At 41.4% G+C, this 21311-nt stretch overlaps 4 protein-coding genes across 5 annotated transcripts; 3 read left to right on the top strand and 1 right to left on the bottom strand.

Moving 5' to 3' along the window:
• Positions 1-2431: 2431 nt before the first annotated feature.
• itpkca (inositol-trisphosphate 3-kinase Ca) lies at positions 2432-4621 on the top strand (the record flags this gene model as incomplete). Its single annotated transcript, XM_080014188.1, has 7 exons — positions 2432-2453; positions 2829-2912; positions 3011-3224; positions 3346-3550; positions 4034-4135; positions 4222-4293; positions 4421-4621. The coding sequence occupies 7 exons, from the start codon at positions 2432-2434 to the stop codon at positions 4619-4621; spliced, it is 900 nt and encodes a 299-aa protein (XP_079870314.1).
• Positions 4622-7168: 2547 nt separating this feature from the next.
• kcnk12l (potassium channel, subfamily K, member 12 like) lies at positions 7169-8934 on the top strand (the record flags this gene model as incomplete). The annotated part of the gene is made up of 2 exons (XM_080013398.1): positions 7169-7511; positions 7940-8934. 2 exons carry the CDS (start codon positions 7169-7171, stop codon positions 8932-8934), a joined length of 1338 nt encoding a protein of 445 aa, XP_079869524.1.
• A 1938-nt stretch (positions 8935-10872) lies between these two features.
• ppm1nb (protein phosphatase, Mg2+/Mn2+ dependent, 1Nb (putative)) lies at positions 10873-13422 on the bottom strand (the record flags this gene model as incomplete). The annotated part of the gene is made up of 6 exons (XM_080013399.1): positions 10873-10987; positions 11095-11158; positions 11263-11377; positions 11624-11741; positions 12283-12854; positions 13017-13422. 6 exons carry the CDS (start codon positions 13420-13422, stop codon positions 10958-10960), a joined length of 1305 nt encoding a protein of 434 aa, XP_079869525.1. The 3' UTR covers positions 10873-10957.
• A 1697-nt stretch (positions 13423-15119) lies between these two features.
• Positions 15120-19817, top strand: rtn2b (reticulon 2b). 2 transcript variants are annotated; one of them, XM_080013400.1, is made up of 7 exons: positions 15120-15205; positions 16091-16298; positions 16788-16926; positions 17012-17081; positions 17202-17248; positions 18199-18257; positions 18403-19817. In XM_080013400.1, exons 1-7 carry the CDS (start codon positions 15193-15195, stop codon positions 18497-18499), a joined length of 633 nt encoding a protein of 210 aa, XP_079869526.1. In that variant the 5' UTR covers positions 15120-15192; the 3' UTR covers positions 18500-19817. The 2 variants fall into 2 exon arrangements, with proteins under 2 accessions (XP_079869526.1, XP_079869527.1); XM_080013401.1 differs by lacking the exon at positions 17202-17248.
• The last annotated feature ends 1494 nt before the right edge of the window (positions 19818-21311 follow it).

Here is a 21311-nt window from a genome sequence, read left to right as displayed (position 1 = left end):
CCCCCCCCCATTTCTTTGCAAAAAAAGTTTGTTCCCCGTTAACGGTGCGGCTGTAACTCCAGATGTGTTGCCTCGGGAACCCGGAACAAGAGCTATCTGCCTCGAAATTTCCTTCACAGTTTTCCAAGTAACAGGTATGATTTCTGTTTACGAGTTTCGTTTTGAATGGAATGCAGCACAAGTGTGGATTCGGGAGCGCAGTTCCTCCGCCGGTGTGATCACGTGTACCGTGCGTTGTTCACTCTCCGCTTCTTCTCGTTCTTTTTCTGAATGTGATGCAGGTCAGACGCAGCTGATGCACTCCACTGCCCTCCACAGGCAACAATTCACTTTTACATTCTTTCTACACTGTGTGCATATTTTATATTATACATCTTGCAGTGGTGGAAAAATAATCCAGACATTTTACTGAATAACAAATACCCTGACATAAACGTACTCTTGTAAAAGTGAAAGTACCGCATTGACATGTATTTACTTATCTAAAGTGTATTAGTACTTAAAAGTTAAAGAATTTTCATATCCAGGCACCCGTTTACAACACAATAGTAATTTACAAGGATATACAAATATAAAGATTTCTTCTTCTTCTTTTTTTTTAACTGTGCTAAAATGTAGCGGAATAAAAATTATTGAGAGTTGACAAAAGGAGGTGAACAACGTTTCGTTTTAGAATTTGTTGATTACAATAAGAAATGTATATATCAGACTTCAAAAAATAGTTTATTTTCAAGAAAAGTAAGTGGTCACCAAATTCCCCGTATTTCACCATATTTTGCGTATTTTTCTGTCAACTCATAATTGTCCTGCGGTGTGACGTCACATTTTATCAAGAAATATTAAATGTGTTGATTGAGTTTAAAGACCTGCGTGAAGACCTGCGTGACTAATAAAGACTGTTTCTTCTTCTTCTTCTTCTTCTGTCTTTAAAGACCAATATGTTCACTGCAGACATTCAACATGTACTCGTATATTTCATATAGCTGTAGGATTTGTAGTTATTTTTACATTTACATGCATTCATTACATGCAGACTAGACACAATCAAAGTGTACATCGTCCATTGGCGCAACATCGAAACTTAGGTGCATGATCTCCTGTTTCTAAATTCAACCAGATACAAGTGCAAGACAAATGTAAGCAATCAGAATAAAATAGCGCCGTCGGTAATTATTACATGTTATTACATGTTGTTAGTGCATTATGTCAAAATAACAACTTAAAAGCTAGTCAACATCAACAAAAACAAGACTAATTCGTCCTCGCTAGGATAGGATCAGGTATTTAGGTGTTCCTGAAAGAGCAGGGTCTTCAGTTATTTCTTGAAGGTTGTGTCTCTGCAGGGCCTAGCGAGCGAAAAGTTCCTTCCACCACTGGGGCGCCACACCACGCATGACAAGAGTCTGGATTGAGAACTCATTTCACGCAGTCGTTTTTCCACTCTTTGTTCACTTTCCGGCACTTTTGCCTCAGAAACTAGTAAAAAGTTGTCCGAATATGTCAAAATCTGAATGAAAATGTATCATCGTCTTCGTATAATGAAATTCTGCAGTATTTTATTAAATAACTCAAGATTACACCAACTGAAGATTTTCAAAACACCAGGGGACAGTACTGAGGTATTAATGAAACTATTTAATTAAGTGTTTTAGAAGAACAAAATGATCAATCTTTTATTCTAACCAAATAACATGAATTTAAGGATAACCTAACTATATGTGGTATCTAATGGATCTATGTTCATTGAACATAAACAATGACCAATGAACACAAATGTTGCAATAAATTAATCAGATCATTTCTTATTATCCTCTTTCCCCATCACCCCCCCCATTCTTATCATCTCCTATAGGTCCCTCCCCATTCTCCTCTCCTTTCTATTCCAACTTAACTTTTCCATTCCTTTGCCCATTTCTGCCATACTTCTCTACTCTCCATATTCAGTCTTCGTATTCACTGAACATCAGCCAATTCAAATGAGTGTATTTGGCTGTGTGGGTCAGTCAGGCTCAGAAATTGGTCCAACAATGTTACTGGAATAGAAAGAATAATAAATACAGTCTTGCTTTTCAGGCCACTTGTAATGATCATTCTGCCCTTGTTGTGCCAAGCTAATTTATTTCAATGACATCTCCGTGAATGCTCTTGATTTGGCCCACATATCGCTTGTCGTTGGACCGTGATGAATTTCTTAGAATTTCAGTGATATTAAAGAATATAATTAAGAAAATAGGCCCCAGTGACATAATGTATTTTTAACTGCTTTTGCATGTTTAAGTTTAAAATAAGTTAAAAAAATTGAAGTTAAAAAATCGTCGCTAAAATAACCATGATAACACACTATCCTTTGTAATTTATTGAACATTAGTGTCATTTGATTACAATAAAATGTGTCAAAGTGTCATGTTGACTACCCACGTGCTGAAGAACAATGACAGAGTACTTGCATTCTGGTATGTTATGTTAAGTTGAATTATATTTTGTATTTTGGACTTTATTTTGGACTTTGCCAGAGTAACAAAATCATTAAACTGTAATAATTAACCCAAGTGAGTAACAGTTCTGCCAAAGATTATTTTTTTATGTTTCACATTAGTTCTGAATTCCATACCTCTTGTGCTGTAAAGTGTATTATTATTGCCGCATTGTTCCAAATAAGTCTGGTGTAAATGTTTGATTGATGTGTGTGCCTGTTGCACAAGATCAGCACGTAGCTTGCCCTCCCGTGTATTGTCCAGTCTTGTGGCGACTGTTTCCATGGAGACGTTTAACCATAAGACACAAGTCGCCTAACTAAGTCTGAAGTCTTTTGCCCTGACTGTGGAAAGGACGACAAGGAGGAAAAGCCTCGTCGACCCTCTTTATGTCCCACAAGGAACCACAGCAGTGGCTACAAGTGGTCGGACATGCAGGTTGGTTTCTCTTTTGTAATAAACAAAACTATGTCTTTATTTTCACTTGCACAAATCCCCACCCCCTCCCTTTATCTTTTACTTCGGGGGCTTTGCAGAGGGATTCCTGGTTGGGGAGTATGGAAAGCTCCTGAAGAGATTTTGTGAGGGAGAGCAACAGTGCTTCCAGAAGATAATGAAGGATGCCCTGAAGCCCTTTGTGCCAGCCTACCATGGTGTGGTGCAGCACCTCGAGCACCACTACAACATGATGGACAACTTGTTGACGCATTTCAGCACACCTGCCATCATGGACTGCAAGATGGGAAGTCGGTAAGTGGAGGAATGCATGGCTGTAGTTAGATTGTTGAGATTCTATGGAAGACAATGAGTGTGTCCCCTTCCACGTCTGGTTGTTGCTGTTTTTCGTGAGTTTTGACAACCTGTGTCGTAGAACATACCAAGAAGGCGAGCTGCTGACGGCACGAGAGCGGCCACAGCCTCGTAAAGATATGTACGAGAAGATGGTGGCCGTGGACCCAGATGCTCCCACAATCCAAGAGCAGGTTGAGCGGGCAATACTCAAAACCCGGTACATGCAGTGGAGGGAAAGCCTGAGCTCGACAACAACACTGGGTTTTCGCATTGAGGGCGTCAGGGTAAGCTTTAACATTCACAATCAGCCCTGGACTGATCGTTGATACATTTTGAGTCAATGATAACGTTGCAGTTTCTCCTACCACGTGCCACGCAAGTGGCATTTCAGGGACCTCTGGCACAGAGACACAGGAATTGGGGGAATTGTAAACACCAGTTTATTGTAGAGACTTGGCCAGCTGGAATTAGCCAGGAGCAGATAGACATATGTCATGACAGGGCTCCTAGCCTGAGTGTGTGTGGGGATGGGGGTTTTAACCTGTTGCTCGTAAGACCAACCAATGAGCAACAGCTATGCAGCCATGCTGACCCCAATCACCTAGATCCAGATCAGGTGTGGCTGCTCAAACTGCACCAACCCCACACCACAGATAGATTTGAGGGAATCCACACATGCCAAACTCAAGAAAATTCATTCTTGATTATCACTTTGATATATTTGTCATAGCTTCTACTTTCCAACAATACTTTGCCTTCTTGTGTAGAAAGCAAATGGAGAATGTTGCACAAACTTTAAAAGGACCAAAAGCCGAGAGGAAGTCATGGAAGCGCTTAAAGACTTTGTTGATTCCAACCCACAAATTGTGGTGAGTGTAACATCAGTTACTCTCCCGGTTAGCCACACACTCCATTTCTGTTCTCATCACTCTAAAGTTTCTGTCTTCACCCTCAGAGGGGCTATCTGCGAAGGCTCAAGCAGCTGCGTCGGGTCCTCGAGACCTCAGACTTCTTCAGAACACACGAGGTGATGCATGTTACACGAAACCTGAACACAGTCTTTGGATACATTCTCCACATGAGCATTTTCAGTGTTGATGTTGTAAAATATGAGACACACACAATAATTGGTGCTAATACCACTCTCTCTACAGGTAGTTGGGAGTTCTTTACTGTTTTTGCATGACGAAACAGGCAAAACAGGAGTGTGGATGATTGATTTTGGAAAGACTTTAGCCCTACCATCTCCCCTCACCTTGGATCATCGCACTCCCTGGATAGAGGGGAATCGAGAAGATGGCTACCTGTGGGGTCTGGACAACCTCGTTGACATACTCAGTAACATCCTTACCTGAGTTTCGGTCCGGAATTTTATGGATTTACTTCACTTCACTTCAAAACGTTCAATCCTCACTAAACTGAGTGTTACTCAGTGAATGGCGGAAGGCTATGGTGCGAGATGGATTGGCTCCTGAATCAGTTATGTTAGTAAATGGTTAGTTTTAAATGGTTAGTAGTTAGATGTGTTGATAAAGTTATCAAGTGCCTACCTTCCTACCGATTATTGATTTTTCATTAAGTCATAACGGTAACACCGCAGAACACGCAACAAGAAAACCTCAATCTGGACTGTATTTTGTTGATGTGATGATGGGATCTCATAAACAGAATATTCCATTATTCTGAAACTATCGGGGACCTTGATCCTTCCAGCTTGAACTTGTGATCTTGTAAAATGCATTATGCCAACAGTTTATGGCTAAATGGGTGGCCTGAAATGGTCATACATTAGGAAATGTAATAAATCTACAATGCCAAACTAAGCATCATTAGTTGCTGCATTCGTTTATCTCACAGTGTTTTTACTGTATGAGTCCAACCTTGATAATAATTATGTTGTGAAATAGTTATGTATTTTACAGAGATGTACTTTGTGCAATCCAGCACTCTGGAGTAGACAAGCCAATGGATTCCTGCAAACCTTTTAATGATTAATCTCATAGTAATGACATGTTAGCACAATGCTGGTTTCAAAATAGTTTTCTACCTCTGTCACTTCAGCTATATGAGTATATTTTACCTGGTTAACCATCTCATGAGACAAATGATGTTATTTATATTTATTCAGTGATTGTTCAGTTATTTCCAGATCACAATAGAGTTGATCAATACAAAGAATGTCGATATGCCACCACAATTGACATGGAGATTATTAGTGGCAATATTTCAGGACCAACTTTTTCATATTTTGCATCTGCAAAAAGTGATGGTTGGTATTGACTAAAGATATTTTTGACCCTGTTTCTCAACAAGAAAAGCATCATGCATAATGCCCCTTAAGTCCCAAATTCAATTGCCTTTGTGAATCTACTACATGTTCAGTAAGATAAATTCTACTCTGGGTGCTTGTTGTATTTATGTCACAAAAGCTATCTTCTCAACGCATTTCAGAGTGCAATATGGCAAAAAAGCAGAGTTATGCATCGTTTTGCATTATTTGTAGAAAAATTGTGTTAGTAATCTTTTTTTGTAAAATCCTTTGTTCCCCTAGGGGCAAATATTCACATAATACAGAGTAAGTAAAACAATAAAAATAAGTCAAATAATTCCCATTTAACCCAGGACTAAAGATTGTCTACAGTGCATGCAAAACCTATGATAATAAAATAAACGTCTGATGAGTAAGGTGTGCTTTGTTGTTGTTTTATTTTGGTGGTAGGATGAAGACTGGAATGATTCCTATCTTCCACACCTGTTCACTCAGTTGTTCAGTCCTCAGAAGCCAGCCAGAGGAAACCCTTGCCCTCACCTCCATCCAAGATTAAAGGCATGGACAGAGAGGAAAATATACAGTCATCCTCCCACATGGTCCACAAGAAAAAACACTTATAACTTATAACCCCTCTCGGAGCCAGAGGACAAATTCGCCTGGAGGATCTAAATCCTAATCAAAGAACGCTTTGCGACACAAAATGCTAGAAAAGGACAACTACAGACATAAATCACTTAAAAATAGGAATAATACATAGAAAGTAGTGAATGTCAATTTAATGAATTACAAATTCAAAGCCTTAAAGTGTACGGAAGGGTTTGAAAATGAATCTGAAACGGAATCCAATTATCATATTTGATTAGAACAACATATGTGCAGAATGCACAGAAATTTCCAGAGCGTTGATTATGGACTGGATGAGAGCAGGATGAGGCCATGACTGCACCAATCAAGGTGTGTTCCGCCACAGAGGGAGGAGAATGCGGCATGATGTCGACATGATGAAAGTGCAAACATGAGACAGCCTCTCACTTTATACAAAAAAGGATGAGCTCGCTTCCTGGTCATTGTTCAGCAGAACCACGATGAGAGCACACCAGACCAGCACCGTCTTAGCCACAGAAACAGGTTTCCTTGTTTGTCTTTACTTGACTTTTACATCCAGCATGCCATAGGCTTTAGTAGAGGCTATCATTTGTCATGTGTCACATTTGTGATATTTGTGAGGCTAGTGATGGTGAAATAATTGATGACTACATTAGATCATTGCCAAATTTCAGCCAGTCATGTTTGTTTATTGATGTTTTATTGTTTAATGTGTTTACAGTATACAGTACAGTTTAAAACTTAAATAATAATTTATTTACATAAAAACAAAACTTTGATTGTAAGCAGTTGTATTATCTCTCCAAAATGTATTTCTCATGTTTCTTACGGGTTACAATGTGGTTTTACTTACCTGTCTGCTTCCATAAAACAAATGTGTAATTTATTTAATAGTCAAATTGGCAATAAATGTTTTCTTACATGCAAAACCAAAATGCTTGGTAGTTATATATCTGTCTGTGTGCTATATACGTCCAGTAGGTTTGTGATTTGACCAGAGTCAGTTGATGCATGCTCTGCGGTCATGGCTCAGAGGCGGGGAGGCAGCAGCTGCTGCCCTCGCTCGTCCATGAATGAAGACAATGCCCGTTTCTGCTTGCTGGCCGGGCTCATCCTGCTCTACTTGCTGTGTGGAGCTGCGATTTTCTCAGCCCTGGAACACCCCTTCGAGCTCCGCGCTCGTCGCCTCTGGAAGCAGCAGCTGAACAACTTCACCCAGAAGTACCAGGTCAGCCTGGGTGCCTTGCACACCCTGTTGCGTCAGTATGAGGAAGCAAACGGCGCTGGCATCAGGGTGGACACCCTGAGGCCCCGCTGGGATTTCTCTGGAGCTTTCTACTTTGTGGGGACAGTGATTTCCACTATCGGTAAGCCTCATAGCTGCTCTGAACGTGACTTACAAGGAAACAAACTCCTGACATTACTGGAAATTGTTAAATGCAGACATTCTCAACCTTGGGGTCATGAGGGGTCACATGATATGCACAGGGTCTTGGAACATAAATAGGTTTGAAACACATCATCCATGCTCAATGGCCATGCTCAATGCATGATATAATAAAATAAGTCTTGCAGAGGCTATATGGCATATCCACACTTGATCAAAATTTATTTCACTCTCTAAACACTGTTGTCACACTGTTTTTGGACCTAAAATCTAGGTCAATGTCCAAAAAAAGGTTGAGAACCCCTGCTTTAATGTCTGTTATTCCCACTGTCTGAAAAGAGGTAAAACATGAACTGCCTTTTCTAAAGCAACAGAATTAACGCTCTGTTTTGTATTTTTTCTCACAAGGCTTCGGTATGACCACTCCAGCTACAATATCTGGAAAGATATTTTTAATCTTTTACGGTCTCATCGGCTGCGCCGCCACCATCCTTTTCTTTAACCTGTTCCTGGAGAGGATCATCACCATGTTGGCTTACATCATGCGCTGGTTTCACGAGCATCGGCTCAGGTATGCAGGGGTGGGGCCTGATAGGGAGGAGCCCCACAGAGGGAACAACAGCCTGGAAGGCTGGAAGCCTTCCGTTTACTACGTGATGCTGATCTTGGGAGTGGCATCTGTGGTCATTGCGTGCAGCGCCTCCATGCTGTATTCCACAATGGAGGACTGGAGCTACGTGGAATCTCTGTATTTCTGTTTTGTAGCCTTCAGCACTATAGGCTTTGGGGATTTTGTGAGCAGTCAGAAGCAGCAGTATGAGGCTCAGGAGGCCTACAGGCTTGGGAACTGCCTCTTTATACTAATGGGAGTTTGCTGTATCTACTCACTGTTCAATGTAATCTCTATTGTCATCAAACAAACACTGAATTGGATCCTGGGTAAACTGGTCTGCTCTGGGCGGCACCCCCCTTGCCCCTGTTCTAAGAGGGGCTGCTCATGGCTTTGCTGCCCCTGTCTGCATCACAAACACACAACCCAGAGGCATCCACCCACACAGTTTCGCTGTAAGCGCTTCAAATGTAACACCGTGCAGCCCGTCCAAAACCGCGGTCCTACAGGAAGGCACCGTTATACAAACGCCTCGGTGGAGACGGTGTGTGACAGCGAGACTATCGCTGGTGCGGTGGCTGACAGGGTGCACGCAGGCCGGCATCTTTCGGGAGAGCTGATCTCTTTAAATGAATTCAATAAGGTGTCTCTGGGACTTCTGCAGAAACAGCTGAGTGAGACAGCTCACCAAGGCCCGCAGCAGAGCTATGCCTATCAAAACGGATTCTCTGGGGGTGTGGGCGCCTTTGCCATCATGAATAATCGCCTCCAGGAAACCAGTGGGGACAGGTAGTGTCACAGACATATGGACAGGATATCTCGGACACATTACTATTATTTCCACAGGATTCTGAAGACTTCACAGTTTATTTAAACCACCAAAACAACTGATTATGTTATTGACTTTATCTACTTAGTAGCCGTCCTTGGCAATTGTTATGAAAATTTGACTTAACATAACTTTAATTGCAATTTCCTCATCTAATGTGTTGATGCAGACAGCAATGTACTTTAACTCACACACATACAAACAGACGGGCCTTTGTGGCAAAAGTTGTAATACGCATATCATTAAAAGCCCATCATTGTGAAGAGAGCTTTGATACCCTGAAGTGATTGTTGCATACAGAAGGCAATCAGATGGAGGAAGTAGTGAAGGACCTCTTTTAAAGAATGGCTGATTTAAGAGTACAGCCAATGTCCTCCTTCAACGCGATTCTTGTGCCAAGATGGTAGTCAGTGTTAGTGGACATATGCACAGTTCCCATTTGTATTCTCCTTTATCTAAAGGTTAAGTCCTCTTTAGGCTACTGGCTGAATATGTATTGCATTGGAATTGCATTGGAATTTCATGTCTTACTGTAATTAATTCTAAACTCCTGAGACACACCGTGGCAGCTCAAAAGCACGGTAAAAGAAACAACTTCTTAATTTGTTGATTACTTGTAAGGTACACTTCAGTACTGACTGAGAAATCAAGCGTTTGTAGTTAGGTTAGACATTGCTATCTTGCATAGATCCTTTCCTATGCAAATGAATCAGCTATCATCCATATCATGTCTGTAGCCGACTGCATGTGTGTAGATCCTGAATGAAATACAAAAGCAGGCTGTTGCCTCCATACAGTAAAATATTATAGTGTGCCTTCTAGGGGCATGTTTAAAGTGGTAATCCATACGATTATTTTGTTAAAAAGCTGATATTTGATACTTTTTTTTTTTTTTTTTAGCACGCACTTATAAGAAAAAGCCTGAATGTGCTCCCTCTATATTCTGTTTGCATTGTTGGTTCCATTGTTGAATACGAAGGCTCGTGCAAAAAGTGAAAAGGCAGTGGTGACTTTGATAAACCAGCGTAGCTAGATGTGGTCAATAAGCTATCACTATGGATGAACATCCACAAAAAAATTCAGCATCCTCCACAAACAAACAAACAAACAAAAAAACAAAAACATTGTTGTTTGGATTTCAGGGTCTTGCATTGAAATCCACCCAACACAGACAATCTTATGAATTTCCACTTTAAGCAAAGAAGTAGATTCCTCAATCGCAACAAAAATAACTGCATCTTTTGTGTGTTTATAGGTATTAAAGAGGATGCACTTTGTCTAAAAAAATGATTTTCTTAAACTAAAACAATAAAGTCTCTTCATATGTAATGTCTGTACACAGTATAAAAATGTTTCTTGAAACAATACAGCACATGCAGTGGGAGGCATATCATACCTTTTGAATATTCCAATTCAGTTTGTGTTCATATTAAATCATCCCAATAGCAGCCATGTTAAATGAAAACGGGGAAGTACCCTTCAAAGCAACGCTGCAATCATTTTAATTTGTCATCAGCAAGTCAGTATTTAACCTCATGGACAAACATTTTTTACATTGCTTCGTTTGCCCTCGTAGCCTTGTTGCATTGCTAGTATTCTTTATTGGGGGAAAAGGGGTTTTAACCAGCAAGCAGATTTAAATTGCATTTATTATAATACTATGTCAAGTTTAAAATAATTTCCCGGAAAAACGGCCATTATCACATCTCATATCTAACATACATCATAAAGGACAAAAAAATTGTACAAATCTGCGACGTTGAAACATTGTTTTCGTTGTTGTCATTCACGTTGTTGTCATTATCCATATTGTCCATCTTTAAACATGAGGCAGAGGGTTGTTGGGTGAATGTTTCAGAACAAGTAAAAAAAAAAGTCCATGTATAAATATAAATTGTATCATATTTAACACACCTTTTGCATTGAATTTGTTATGTCAACACATTGTCTCGGGTGGATTCCTCCCAGGATTCCAGAGACACTAATCCTAGATGGGTTTCTCAGAAGCTCCCAAACCCTGCAAGGGCAAGTGATGCAGAAAATATTGGTGAATATATGCAGTAACTGAAATACACAGTGCACAATATCAAGTCTTTGTTATTTATATAACAGCGGTTTACTTACATTGGGAAGTGTGGGTGCATGCATCTCCCTTTGTTGATAGTACGCTGAAATGATACAGTTCCTTCTGTAACACATAAAGCACATAACACATAAACAACTATATTATTATATTTTCCCAAACACAACAGGGGACCAATTTCTGGAATACGTCCACAATCAGTCCCTCACTTGCTCTGGATGCCTCCCCCTGGAGGTAAGCCCGGGATGGACCTGGATGCTAACACCGTCAGGACAGAGAGCAGATCAGGCTCCTCCCCTCTGGCACACAGCTCCTCATAAATCTCTGTCCAAAGTAAACACAAATCCATGAGATGAAGTAACAATTGGCAATTCCATTTTTTTTACAGCAACGTGCATTATACAAGAGTGTGAAAAATGAAGAAGGACATTGCATTGCAAGGTGTATATTCTACAAATCAGAAGTCAGAAATTATTTCATGACCTCTAAGTCTAGAGAAAGTTTTTGCAGTGATAAACCAGGATGATCCAAAAGGTTGATAGTGACACCCGATACCACCGTGTGTACTACCTGCTACTTTGGATTCCAGAAGGTCCTCCAGTTCAGCCTCCTGGTGAAGTGCCTCCGCTGAAAGCTGGGGGGCTCCAGGGAAACACAGCAAGATTATGCTGATGTTGTCCAAGCTGCCCTGCGGAGCAGATTCAAAGCAAGAGTGAGTGGTTATGGCTCACCTCTTGTTGACGGGGATGTCGTCATAGCAAATACGCTACAGGACACAATATATGGAGTAAATATCGTAGATATTAAATACCAAAGATGTAGTCGTAGAAATATTATCTTCATTTAGCCTCATCCGCCGGATTTCACATCACATTTGTCTAACAAAGCACTGAGTGCTGTGGAGCAAACGTGTGTGCATGCATGCTTGCAGCTGAAGCTCGGTTACATAATACCATGACATGCATGGATGCCAAATCCGATGCTGCTCAGGAGCTAGAGCATGCAAATGGAGTCCATATTTATCCCAGTGTGTTTGCTGTCTTTGTCTAGTCAGAAAGAGTTTCTCCAAGAGGACAAGCACAAATATCTTAACAGTCCAAAGGTGCTATGAATAGGGTTGTAAGCTACAAGGTCAATATTTTGATATTTTTAAATGGTTGTATGCAAGTAGCTTATCGGTCACTACCGATCTGTTGTTATCTCCGGAAGCCTTAGTGGCCGTGTCTCACCTTGTAGAGACAGAGGTCAATGACCTGAGCACAAACATCCCTCAGGTCAGTGCATACTCGCAGCCTGCTGCGGATAAAGGCGCACAGGTTGTCGTTGGTGATCGCGTCCCACACACCATCGCAGGCGAGCACCAGGAACTCATCCGCAGGCGAGCGCTCCACCACACACACCTCCGGCTCCGGCGACACCATCTGCTGACTCGGGGATCGGTTCTCCACTCCCTTGTAGCTGAAGTCCCCCAGGGCACGGGAAACAGCGAGGGAACCGTTGATTCGCTGGATGGACACCGAGCCGCCAGCACTTTCGATACGCTCTCTCTCCAGAGGGCTGTACGGCTTGTGGTCCTCGGTCGCGAAGCATACTTGTCCGGACCGGCACAGTATGGCCCGGGAGTCACCGCAGTTGGCAAAATAGATGTAGCAAGGTGAGATGAGGGTTGCCACGACGGTGGTGCCACCCTTTTCCCAGCCCTCACGCCGAGCCACCGTGTACAGGTGCTTGTCTGTTTGCAGGAAGCCCTCGATAATGGCCTCTCTCACCCTCTCTGGGTTGTCCTCTGGTCCCATTCCACCTGAGTTCACAAACAAGTATTAGGTAATATAATGTAATACAAGTAATGAAACGGTGGACAATACAGGGAAAGGGATGAAGTAAACTGAAAGCTCTCCCTCCTCTCTATCTTTGAATTGTTAAAAGCAAAAGTCAAAATAAAATCAGTCTCCACATATCTCACCTGTAGAAAGAATCTGGCTCAGAAGGTGCTGGGAACAGTATTGTGCCACGCTGCTGCCGGCATGCCCGTCGAACACTGCAAAGAAGCTCCAGTCTGCCAGCTCCCCGCCCAGCTGTGGCACACAGTTGTGGAAGTCCTCCATGCTGGCCCTCCAGCCCTGCATGCTGCCCAAGGCGTAAGTTTGGCCCCAGTGGGAACAGCCCTCCTCTGTCAGCTTGTCAAGCACTGGGCGGTCCAGGTAGGGGCTCGGTATCACCTCCTCCCCTTCTTCTCCCCCCCCGGGATGCCCGTCTCCTGGCCCTCCACGGCCTCCTTTGAAGAAAGAGCTGACCCTCTTCTCTGTCTCTTTGACAAACTGCCGCACAAAGGCAGGCATCTCCACGTTCCCTTTCCTGGCCGTTCTCATGGTAGCCGTCCAAAGGCGCTGCGTGGGTGCAATGTTTTCCCCTGGCTGGGGTGGTGGGCTGAGATGGGCCTGTCGCTGGGCCTGTGCTGTTTCTGTTTAGCCCTGCTGCTCCAGGGCTCAGAGCATGGCGGCCACAGCTGAAGGATGCTCTCTATTCTGGCTGCTCAACCCCCTCATTCCGCTCATCTCTCTCTCTCTCTCGCTCTCTCTCTCTCTTTCTCATCCTCTCTGTAAACCTCACAGATCTCCTTGCTCCATCCTTCCTATATTCTCTGGTATCCCTCTCCTCTGTGCTGCTGTTATCTCACCTTCTCCCTCTCTTTTTCATATAGCTCTTCCCTCGTTTCACCAGCTCTTCTCTCTGCCTTGTTATTTCCCCTGCCTGCGCTATCATTGGCTAGCTATTTGTGTGTACCAATCCAGAAGCAGTGTAGATCTCCCCTGTCATGCCGGAGCTATTCCTCTCCTCCACTCTCACTCACGTTGCTCTTATCCGCGATGCTACTTTGCACATACCCACACACACACATACACACACCCTCCCCTCCCGCATCTTTGCTAATCTAAACCTTTGATTGTCTGGATTATTGGCCTGTGGATTACAGTACTACAGTTGGACTGTCAGCCACTTCACACATGCGCTACAGCCAGGGGAAGAGAATAGAACATTGAGAATGTTGGAGGGGAGGATTTTTATGCAAACTCTTTTTTCAAACATAAAATTTACTTGAAGTGCATTTTGTCACCTAATTCCGTAAGATTATTATTATTTTTTTTTATCCCATATTGTATGCTTTTTATTTTAAGGTTTCACTTCAGTGTATTTGCATTATGTTGTCTTCTTAATACATTGTTGGGTAATATATAAAAAAAATCAATACTAATATCATTAATAATAATAATAATCTATAAATTATTGTTATATAAATAAATATGTATTATTTTAAATAATAATCATGTTTCCAGTATTAACATACAATATACTCTATCTGGAGTGTCATATTTTTCAAAGCTTACTTAATCAGTCTAAACAAAGTAAAAAAAAAATACAAATAATTGCAACGTTAAAAAAATCAATCAAGAACTATTCTGTGAGCTAGCAATATTTCCAACAACCAGTTTATTTCTATATATGAGCATACAGAGGCGCCCCCCCCCCCCCCCCACTATAAATTTGTTCCTGTTCCGCAATGAATTTGGTAGGGGGGGGCCTCTGTAAGAGTGTGTGTGCGCGTGTGTGTGTGTGTGTGTGTGTGTGTGTGTGTGTGTGTGTGTGTGTGTGTGTGTGTGTGTGTGTGTGGTTATTAAGCTGGCTGCAGAACTGTGGGTCTGTCTCTGAAAGCCGAAGGACCATCTTCGCTTAAGCACATACTGATGTCTCAAGTTCCCTATTTGTGTGTGTGTGTGTGTGTGTGTGTGTGTGTGTGTGTGTGTGTGTGTGTGTGTGTGTGTGTGCGTGCGTGCGTGCGTGCGTGCGTGCGTGCGTGCGTGCGTGCGTCTGTCTGTCTGTCTGTCTGTGTGTGTGTGTGTGTGTGTGTGTGTGTGTGTGTGTGTGTGTGTGTGTGTGTGTGTGTGTGTGTGTGTGTGTGTGTGTGTGTGTGTGTGTGTGAATTCAAATAGGGGGTATCCAATACAGGATAAACTTAGGCCAGCCGGCCCTTATATTGCTGACAGAGCTGGGGTAGCCAAAAAAAGCCCAGTGCTCCAGTGTTCCCAACAGTGGCAGCGTTGGGAACCTGAACAGAGAGCAGCGACAGGACCTTTACTGAAATGGCCTCCAAAGGTAAGAAAACAAACAGCGTGATGTGATGACAGGAATTACCAGGCTGTCCGTGGAATTAGTGTGATGTGTAGGACAGCGTGTAGTTGTCTTCGTTAAAGTTTTCCCGGTCAAGGGTTGCTGAATGGAAGATGGGCAGTGCAGACCTTAGTTTCGTATCCACTGTGAATGGGAATGCGAGAATGAGTGGAGAACTTATGATGTGTGGATACCACTGACTGTTTCCATCACACTATTGGTGCTAAAATCAAAAAAGCTTTGTATTTTGAATTCTAACTGTTAGTGAACACTGTGTCATTGTGCTTAGTTTAGTGTTTTTAAAAAAATACAAATTTCCAGCCTTTCCAAGAGACTCTTCAGTGTTCATAGTCCCTTCTCCTTTTTTGTTTAAATGTCAAAAATTAAAAGGAGGATTCTGCAACCTTGCATGAAAGTATATCTATGATTTTATTCTTAAGATTCAGAAATGTATTCAGAAATTTTTATCATAAAGGAATCAATACATTTTGTCTAAGTTCTGGGCAGGGTAAACCCGAACCTTAGCCCTAACCCCACCCTATATTAAGAGTTCCAATGTGTTTGACACTTAAGAGTAGATGCGATGAACTTACTTTTGCCTTTGCTGTCTCCATGTTTTGGACTGTGGTATATACCATTAGGTATATGCCACAGTTATGTACTATTTAAAATATAGCATTTCTGGCTGTAATATTTTAGTTGATGGTTTTTGCTGAAATGATTCATTGTTATAGCACTTGTTTTCACAGTTACCGAGAATATTTTCTGGCCTTGTTCTCAAGGTTCTTACTTTGGACTGTGTCTTGAACAATAAGCCGCCTCTTCTTCCTCCTTCTCCTCCTTCTCCTGCTCATCCTCCTCACTTGCTAGTTGCAGATCTGGTGTACTGGCGCAGCATTGGGAAAACTGGGGTGGTATTTACTGGCCTGGTGGTGGGCCTGGCCAGCCTGTTCCAGCTCAGCGCCATCACCGTTCTGTCACACCTCTGTGTGGGCATCATGTGCGTCACTTTCCCCCTCCGGCTGTATTACAAACTGCTGGAGGCACTGCGTTGGAACCAGGGAGTCCACCCCTTCCAGTAAATACACCAAGTTCTTCATATGGGGACGGTGGATGTATAATATGGAAGCCAGTGGTTTTCAAACATTTTTTCCCGAGCCCCCCTCCCTAGGATTTCAAGGACTTGACGCACCCACCCCTCCTCCTAAAAAGTACCAATAAAAAAATGTGCCATATGCAAACTAACATAATTTATGGTAAATCAGGTCGAGCAGTCACATCCATTTGTGGCTTTTATTGTCTATTCACACAGACTAATGTGGGCAGAAAGATGCAAAACTAATCAAAATATAATAATAATAATAATAATAATAATAATAATAATAATGAAAATTCGATCATGTTATATGAATAAAATATTATCCTATTGGATTAAAAACTTTAAATCAAGATATTTCATGGAATTTAACTAGTCATGTCCCCCTTGCAATTCCTCCTTGAGCCACTAGGGGCCCCACAGTTAGACGACCACTGGTCTAAGTCATAATGTGTGTGTGCGTGCATTCAGATCCCACCTGGATGAGGATGGCTCTCTGACAGATGAGGAGACCGTGTTGCTGGTGGAGAAGGCGGTGCTGTTAATCGCCTTCGCTGTCACGGAGCTCAAACGCCTGCTCTTCATCGACAGCATCATCGACTCCGTCAAGGTTTGAAAGAAATATATCTGTAACCCCAGTTAACCTTCATGTGGTTATGAAAAGCGTATCAACATGTTTTCTCTTTGCTCGTCAGTTCGTTGTGCTCCTGTACCTGTTGACCTATGTGGGTCTCCTCACTAACGGACTGACCCTTGTGATTACCGGTGAGTTGCTGCTGACCCCACTGCACAGGCCCCTAAACAAGCAACACAACTGATAAACACCTAATACATCCTATAAACAGGAGCCCAATGAAAACCAGTCTCATTGTCTTTGCATTGCAGGAGTGATCGCTGCTTTCTCCCTCCCTCTGTTCTACAAAAGGCAGCAGGTGAGATGTTGAATAAAGACTAAAATTGGATAGAGACAGGTACACGCAGAACCAGTACACGCCACCCAGTATGAAGTAGTGGGTGGTGTGGTGGCTGCACAGTGCATTGCACTGCAGCCTCACAGCAGGAAGGTCCTGGGTTCAATTTCCACCTGGGGCACTGTTGGCAACGCGCTCCAGTGGGTTGCCTTCCTGATTAGGGGCCTTTCTGTGTGGAGTTTGCATGTTCTCCCCATTCTCACATGGGGGTTCCTTCATATATCATCATAAAAACATGCACAAGAACATCACTGTAAGCTCCTCGCTCCTGGCCTGTCACCCAGAGGAAGGACAACCTTTGTTGGGGAAATGCAGAAGAGGCATTTTAAGGCCTCCATTGCGTGTGAGTCGGCCACTGTAACAGTGCATGTGCTGTGGTGTGTTCAGTTCAGTTCTGTTCAGTTTTTCCGTTCCTTCTGGAACATTGGGCAATGAGTCCCCACCATTCACCAGAATGGTGTCTTCTCGTCATTTCCATAACATGCGCGTGTGTTACAAATAAAGACAAGCTAATAGCTTGTCCAGTTTAAGTACAAGATGTACTTACTTACATACTCTACTACACTTCTAACACAGTCACGTTATTATTATTTTTTTTTAAGTAATATGGATTTATATTTATATGTATATCAAAAGTAAAGGAGTACAGGAACTGCATGAAAATAAATCTTTAGAAAAAAGCTAAAGAAGCCCTTTATATTGTATTATAGGCTCTGTTATATCATATGACAAGTACTTTTGCTTTTGACACTTTTAAAAGCGCTAAGCACATTTAAGAACAAGTATTTATATACGTTTACTTAGGTAGAAATGCCACTGTGGTACTCTCACTTTGCATCAGGGTATTTGTACTTCTAGGTCTGAGTACTTCTTCCACCGCTGTCTTAACCCCTGTTTCCGGTTTGTGACAGGTACGGATAAGGAGAGTTGTTAAAACAGTGAGAGCTTTCATCAGGAGGATCAGAAACATGTAAGTGTTGCACCAAACACTGTAAAAAAATTAATTTCGACATCATTCTCTAGCAGATATCTAAACTAATTTATTAATTTGCTGATGACGCAATGTTATTTGAACAGTTTCCCATCTGTAAAGTTCCATGTACTTTTTTTTCTAGGTGTATTCATTTGTATAATATGGTCGCACTCTCCTCCACCCCTGCACCTGCCCCGACAGTGCCACCTGCTCCAAAACAGAAGGCTAAGTCAAAGTAATATGCTGGATGTGTAACATTTTATCAAAGAGTATTCACAAGGGAGAGGTGATTCCTTTCCATTTTGTCACTATTCTATTGGGCTTAGGGAGTAAAGTTCATCCAGCCTAATTGCTTGTGATGGGGTGGAGTTAGTGTTGTTGGTATGATGTCACCTTTCACCCAACAGGTGATGAAAGTTGTTTTTTATTTACTTTTGTATTGTCATCTTCAGACAATGGGCCGAAATGTGATTTCTTAAACTATTAGTCTTAAACTTGTGGTCTTGGGGAGCCACATCTCAGGTTACCCAGCCATGATCACACTGAAGAAGATGAAGAGATTAGTGAAAAACGCTGCAGCAGAAAACATTGAATAGAAAAATATTCACTCATTTGTCAATAAGAACAAATTAATTTTGATTGACAAAATAAGTTTCATAAAGATTTATAAAGATTTCTGACTTGTTGGTACCAATTTATAAAATTGTGGCACTCAACATACAGTACAACATTACATTGTAATGTTAAATGCTCAAATGCTGCTTAGGTATATTAAGTTAAATTATATATGATATGAGTATATATTATTATAAATTATCAACATTAATGATAGTAATTATATATATAAAAAAAAAATATATATATATATATACTAATAATACATATTTATGTCATACTTTATTATGAATATTAAGTTAATATTCAAATTAACTATCCAATTAATTGTATAAGTAAGCTCATAGATACACCCTCATCTAAATGTCATCAGTGGTGGAAATTTGAGTTTTGGTAAATACCCGGTACGCAGCTATGTAAATAAAACATACAGAGTAAAAAAGGATGGTTAAAATGTATGTTCACCTGAAAATCTAGACTACAGCTTAGCTCTGTCCCCATCACCTACCTAGAAGCTGACGTTGAGCACTTTGTTCCCCTCCACATGGACATTAACAAGCAGCTTGTATGTTTGGATTGCATGGAAACAGTACCGTACGCACACTCAGCAGAGCCTCTTCTCAATACGTAAGGCACCGGTGCTCTGCTTTCTCAAGGTGTTGGAACACACTGTCCAGCAACAAACACTGCTCGTGTCTCAACTTTGGACCTACACAAGAACTGTCTTTATGCTGCGTTTTTCAACAAATTACTACAATGCTTTGTGGATTTTCATGACATTCACATCTTCTGGCAGTGTGTTAGGCTTTGCTTTTCTCCATTTTTACATTTACTTTTAATCTCATCTTATTTTTCCCACTTTGTATTTACTTTGTAACATTGCTGGGTTTTTTTTGTATTGTTTTGCACCGTGTTGCTCCCCAATAAAAGATATTTAACCTTGTGGTGAGTTTCATTATAAAAACGATTTTTCTGTTGACAACTGGAAGAGAGAAATTGGATGACAAAAACTATTGACAAGACTTTAAATGTCAAGGACTGAGTCCCCTACAGCTGCTGCCTGACTCAGTGCTGATATAATATCATAAAGGTGTGTTTTTCAACCAAGGCCATAATAAAACTTATCTTAATAAAATAACTTAACTTAACTTAATAAAACTCTCATGTGGACAAAACTTGCCCACACCCTGTTTCAACCAATAGTCATATTCAGAGGGTTCAAATAAAACTGTTAGATCTTTTCAAATTGGTCAGGGCTTTGTGATTTGGAGGCCTCAGGCGGGACCAATGTGAGGCCCTTCTCCGTCTCATGACTAGTAAACAAAAAATATTTAGAGAGCGCTTGTTTCAGTGAGCAAAGCTAAATGACGATTCTAACTGAATCATTCAAATGCTCTTCACTGAGTTAGAAGAAGACAATGGGACAAGAAAAAGATTATGAATATATTAAATACTATTTTAAATACTATACTACATGACTTAGTAGTCGGGAGTCACTCCAGCAAAAGAGTAATCATTAGGAAACCCTGAAGGGTTTTTCTGTATTTTTTATTAATTTATGTTATTGTATATCTTTCATGGACAATTTCCATTTTATACCTGATTTGGTATATATACCATATGATATAGACAGGTAATGGGCAAATTCCTTCACTCATTCACAAAATAAAAGTCTGTCTGTCACTGTCTGCAATTGCCATTATTGCGTAAATCAGATGACTGGAGGAGACAACATCACTTGGTACAGTAATTCTCCTTAGCTGAAAGAGGTAAGTTGCTGTGAGAGGACTTGGGTGTTGGATGCTGAGAGAGCTTTTGAAAGGCAGAACCCCAAATGTGTGTTTAAAAGTGCCTGGAGACCAGGGCCAAGAGTGAAGGAGGCCTGGTGGCGTGATGTTTCACACACGGCCATCACAGATTGAAGTCCGGATTTTTCAATCCAAGTAGTGTTCCTTGAATCAAATGATTGGAGGAGATGAACAAGCTTAATAAGAGTAGTAAGTCATTGGATGAGACCTTTAGTTATGGAGGTCTTGAGGGTTGGATGCCAGAAAAGCTCCCGCTTAAAGATCCCGGAGACCAGCCTGGTTCCAATCTTTCTTGCGAGGTCTTTACAGTCACTATCACAAGAGAGACTGGCCTTTCACAGTGACCATTTGATTTGAATCCATGCCTTGGAAGACACCTTCAGCCAATCAGATTAACAAAACGTGTGACGCTATCACAGCGCACCGCATCAACACAATGTAAGTCAGAGATGATCTTGGTATGTCTGCTGAATGTTCTCTGAAAATATATTGGTGTATATATATATATATATATATATATATATATATATATATATATATATATTCGGTATATTCCTGGTTCGATCCCCAGCTGAATTTGGCTGCAACCTACCCAATTTGGACAAGTGACTACATCAAACTGCTGTGC

This window comes from Zeus faber (genome assembly GCF_960531495.2).
Source record: "Zeus faber genome assembly, chromosome: 14".
In the NCBI taxonomy this organism is placed as follows: Eukaryota; Metazoa; Chordata; class Actinopteri; order Zeiformes; family Zeidae; genus Zeus; species Zeus faber.
The sequence above is the reverse complement of the archived record's forward strand: the minus strand, read 5'-3'. Positions and strand labels throughout refer to the sequence as shown.

Bases quoted from the DNA above. Each gene is read 5' to 3' on its own strand.
- rtn2b (XM_080013400.1), top strand. The intron at 17,249-18,198 runs GTGAGATGTTGA...GGTTTGTGACAG, and splicing joins TGTTCTACAAAAGGCAGCAG to GTACGGATAAGGAGAGTTGT. The intron at 18,258-18,402 runs GTAAGTGTTGCA...TTTTTTTTCTAG, and splicing joins ATCAGGAGGATCAGAAACAT to GTGTATTCATTTGTATAATA.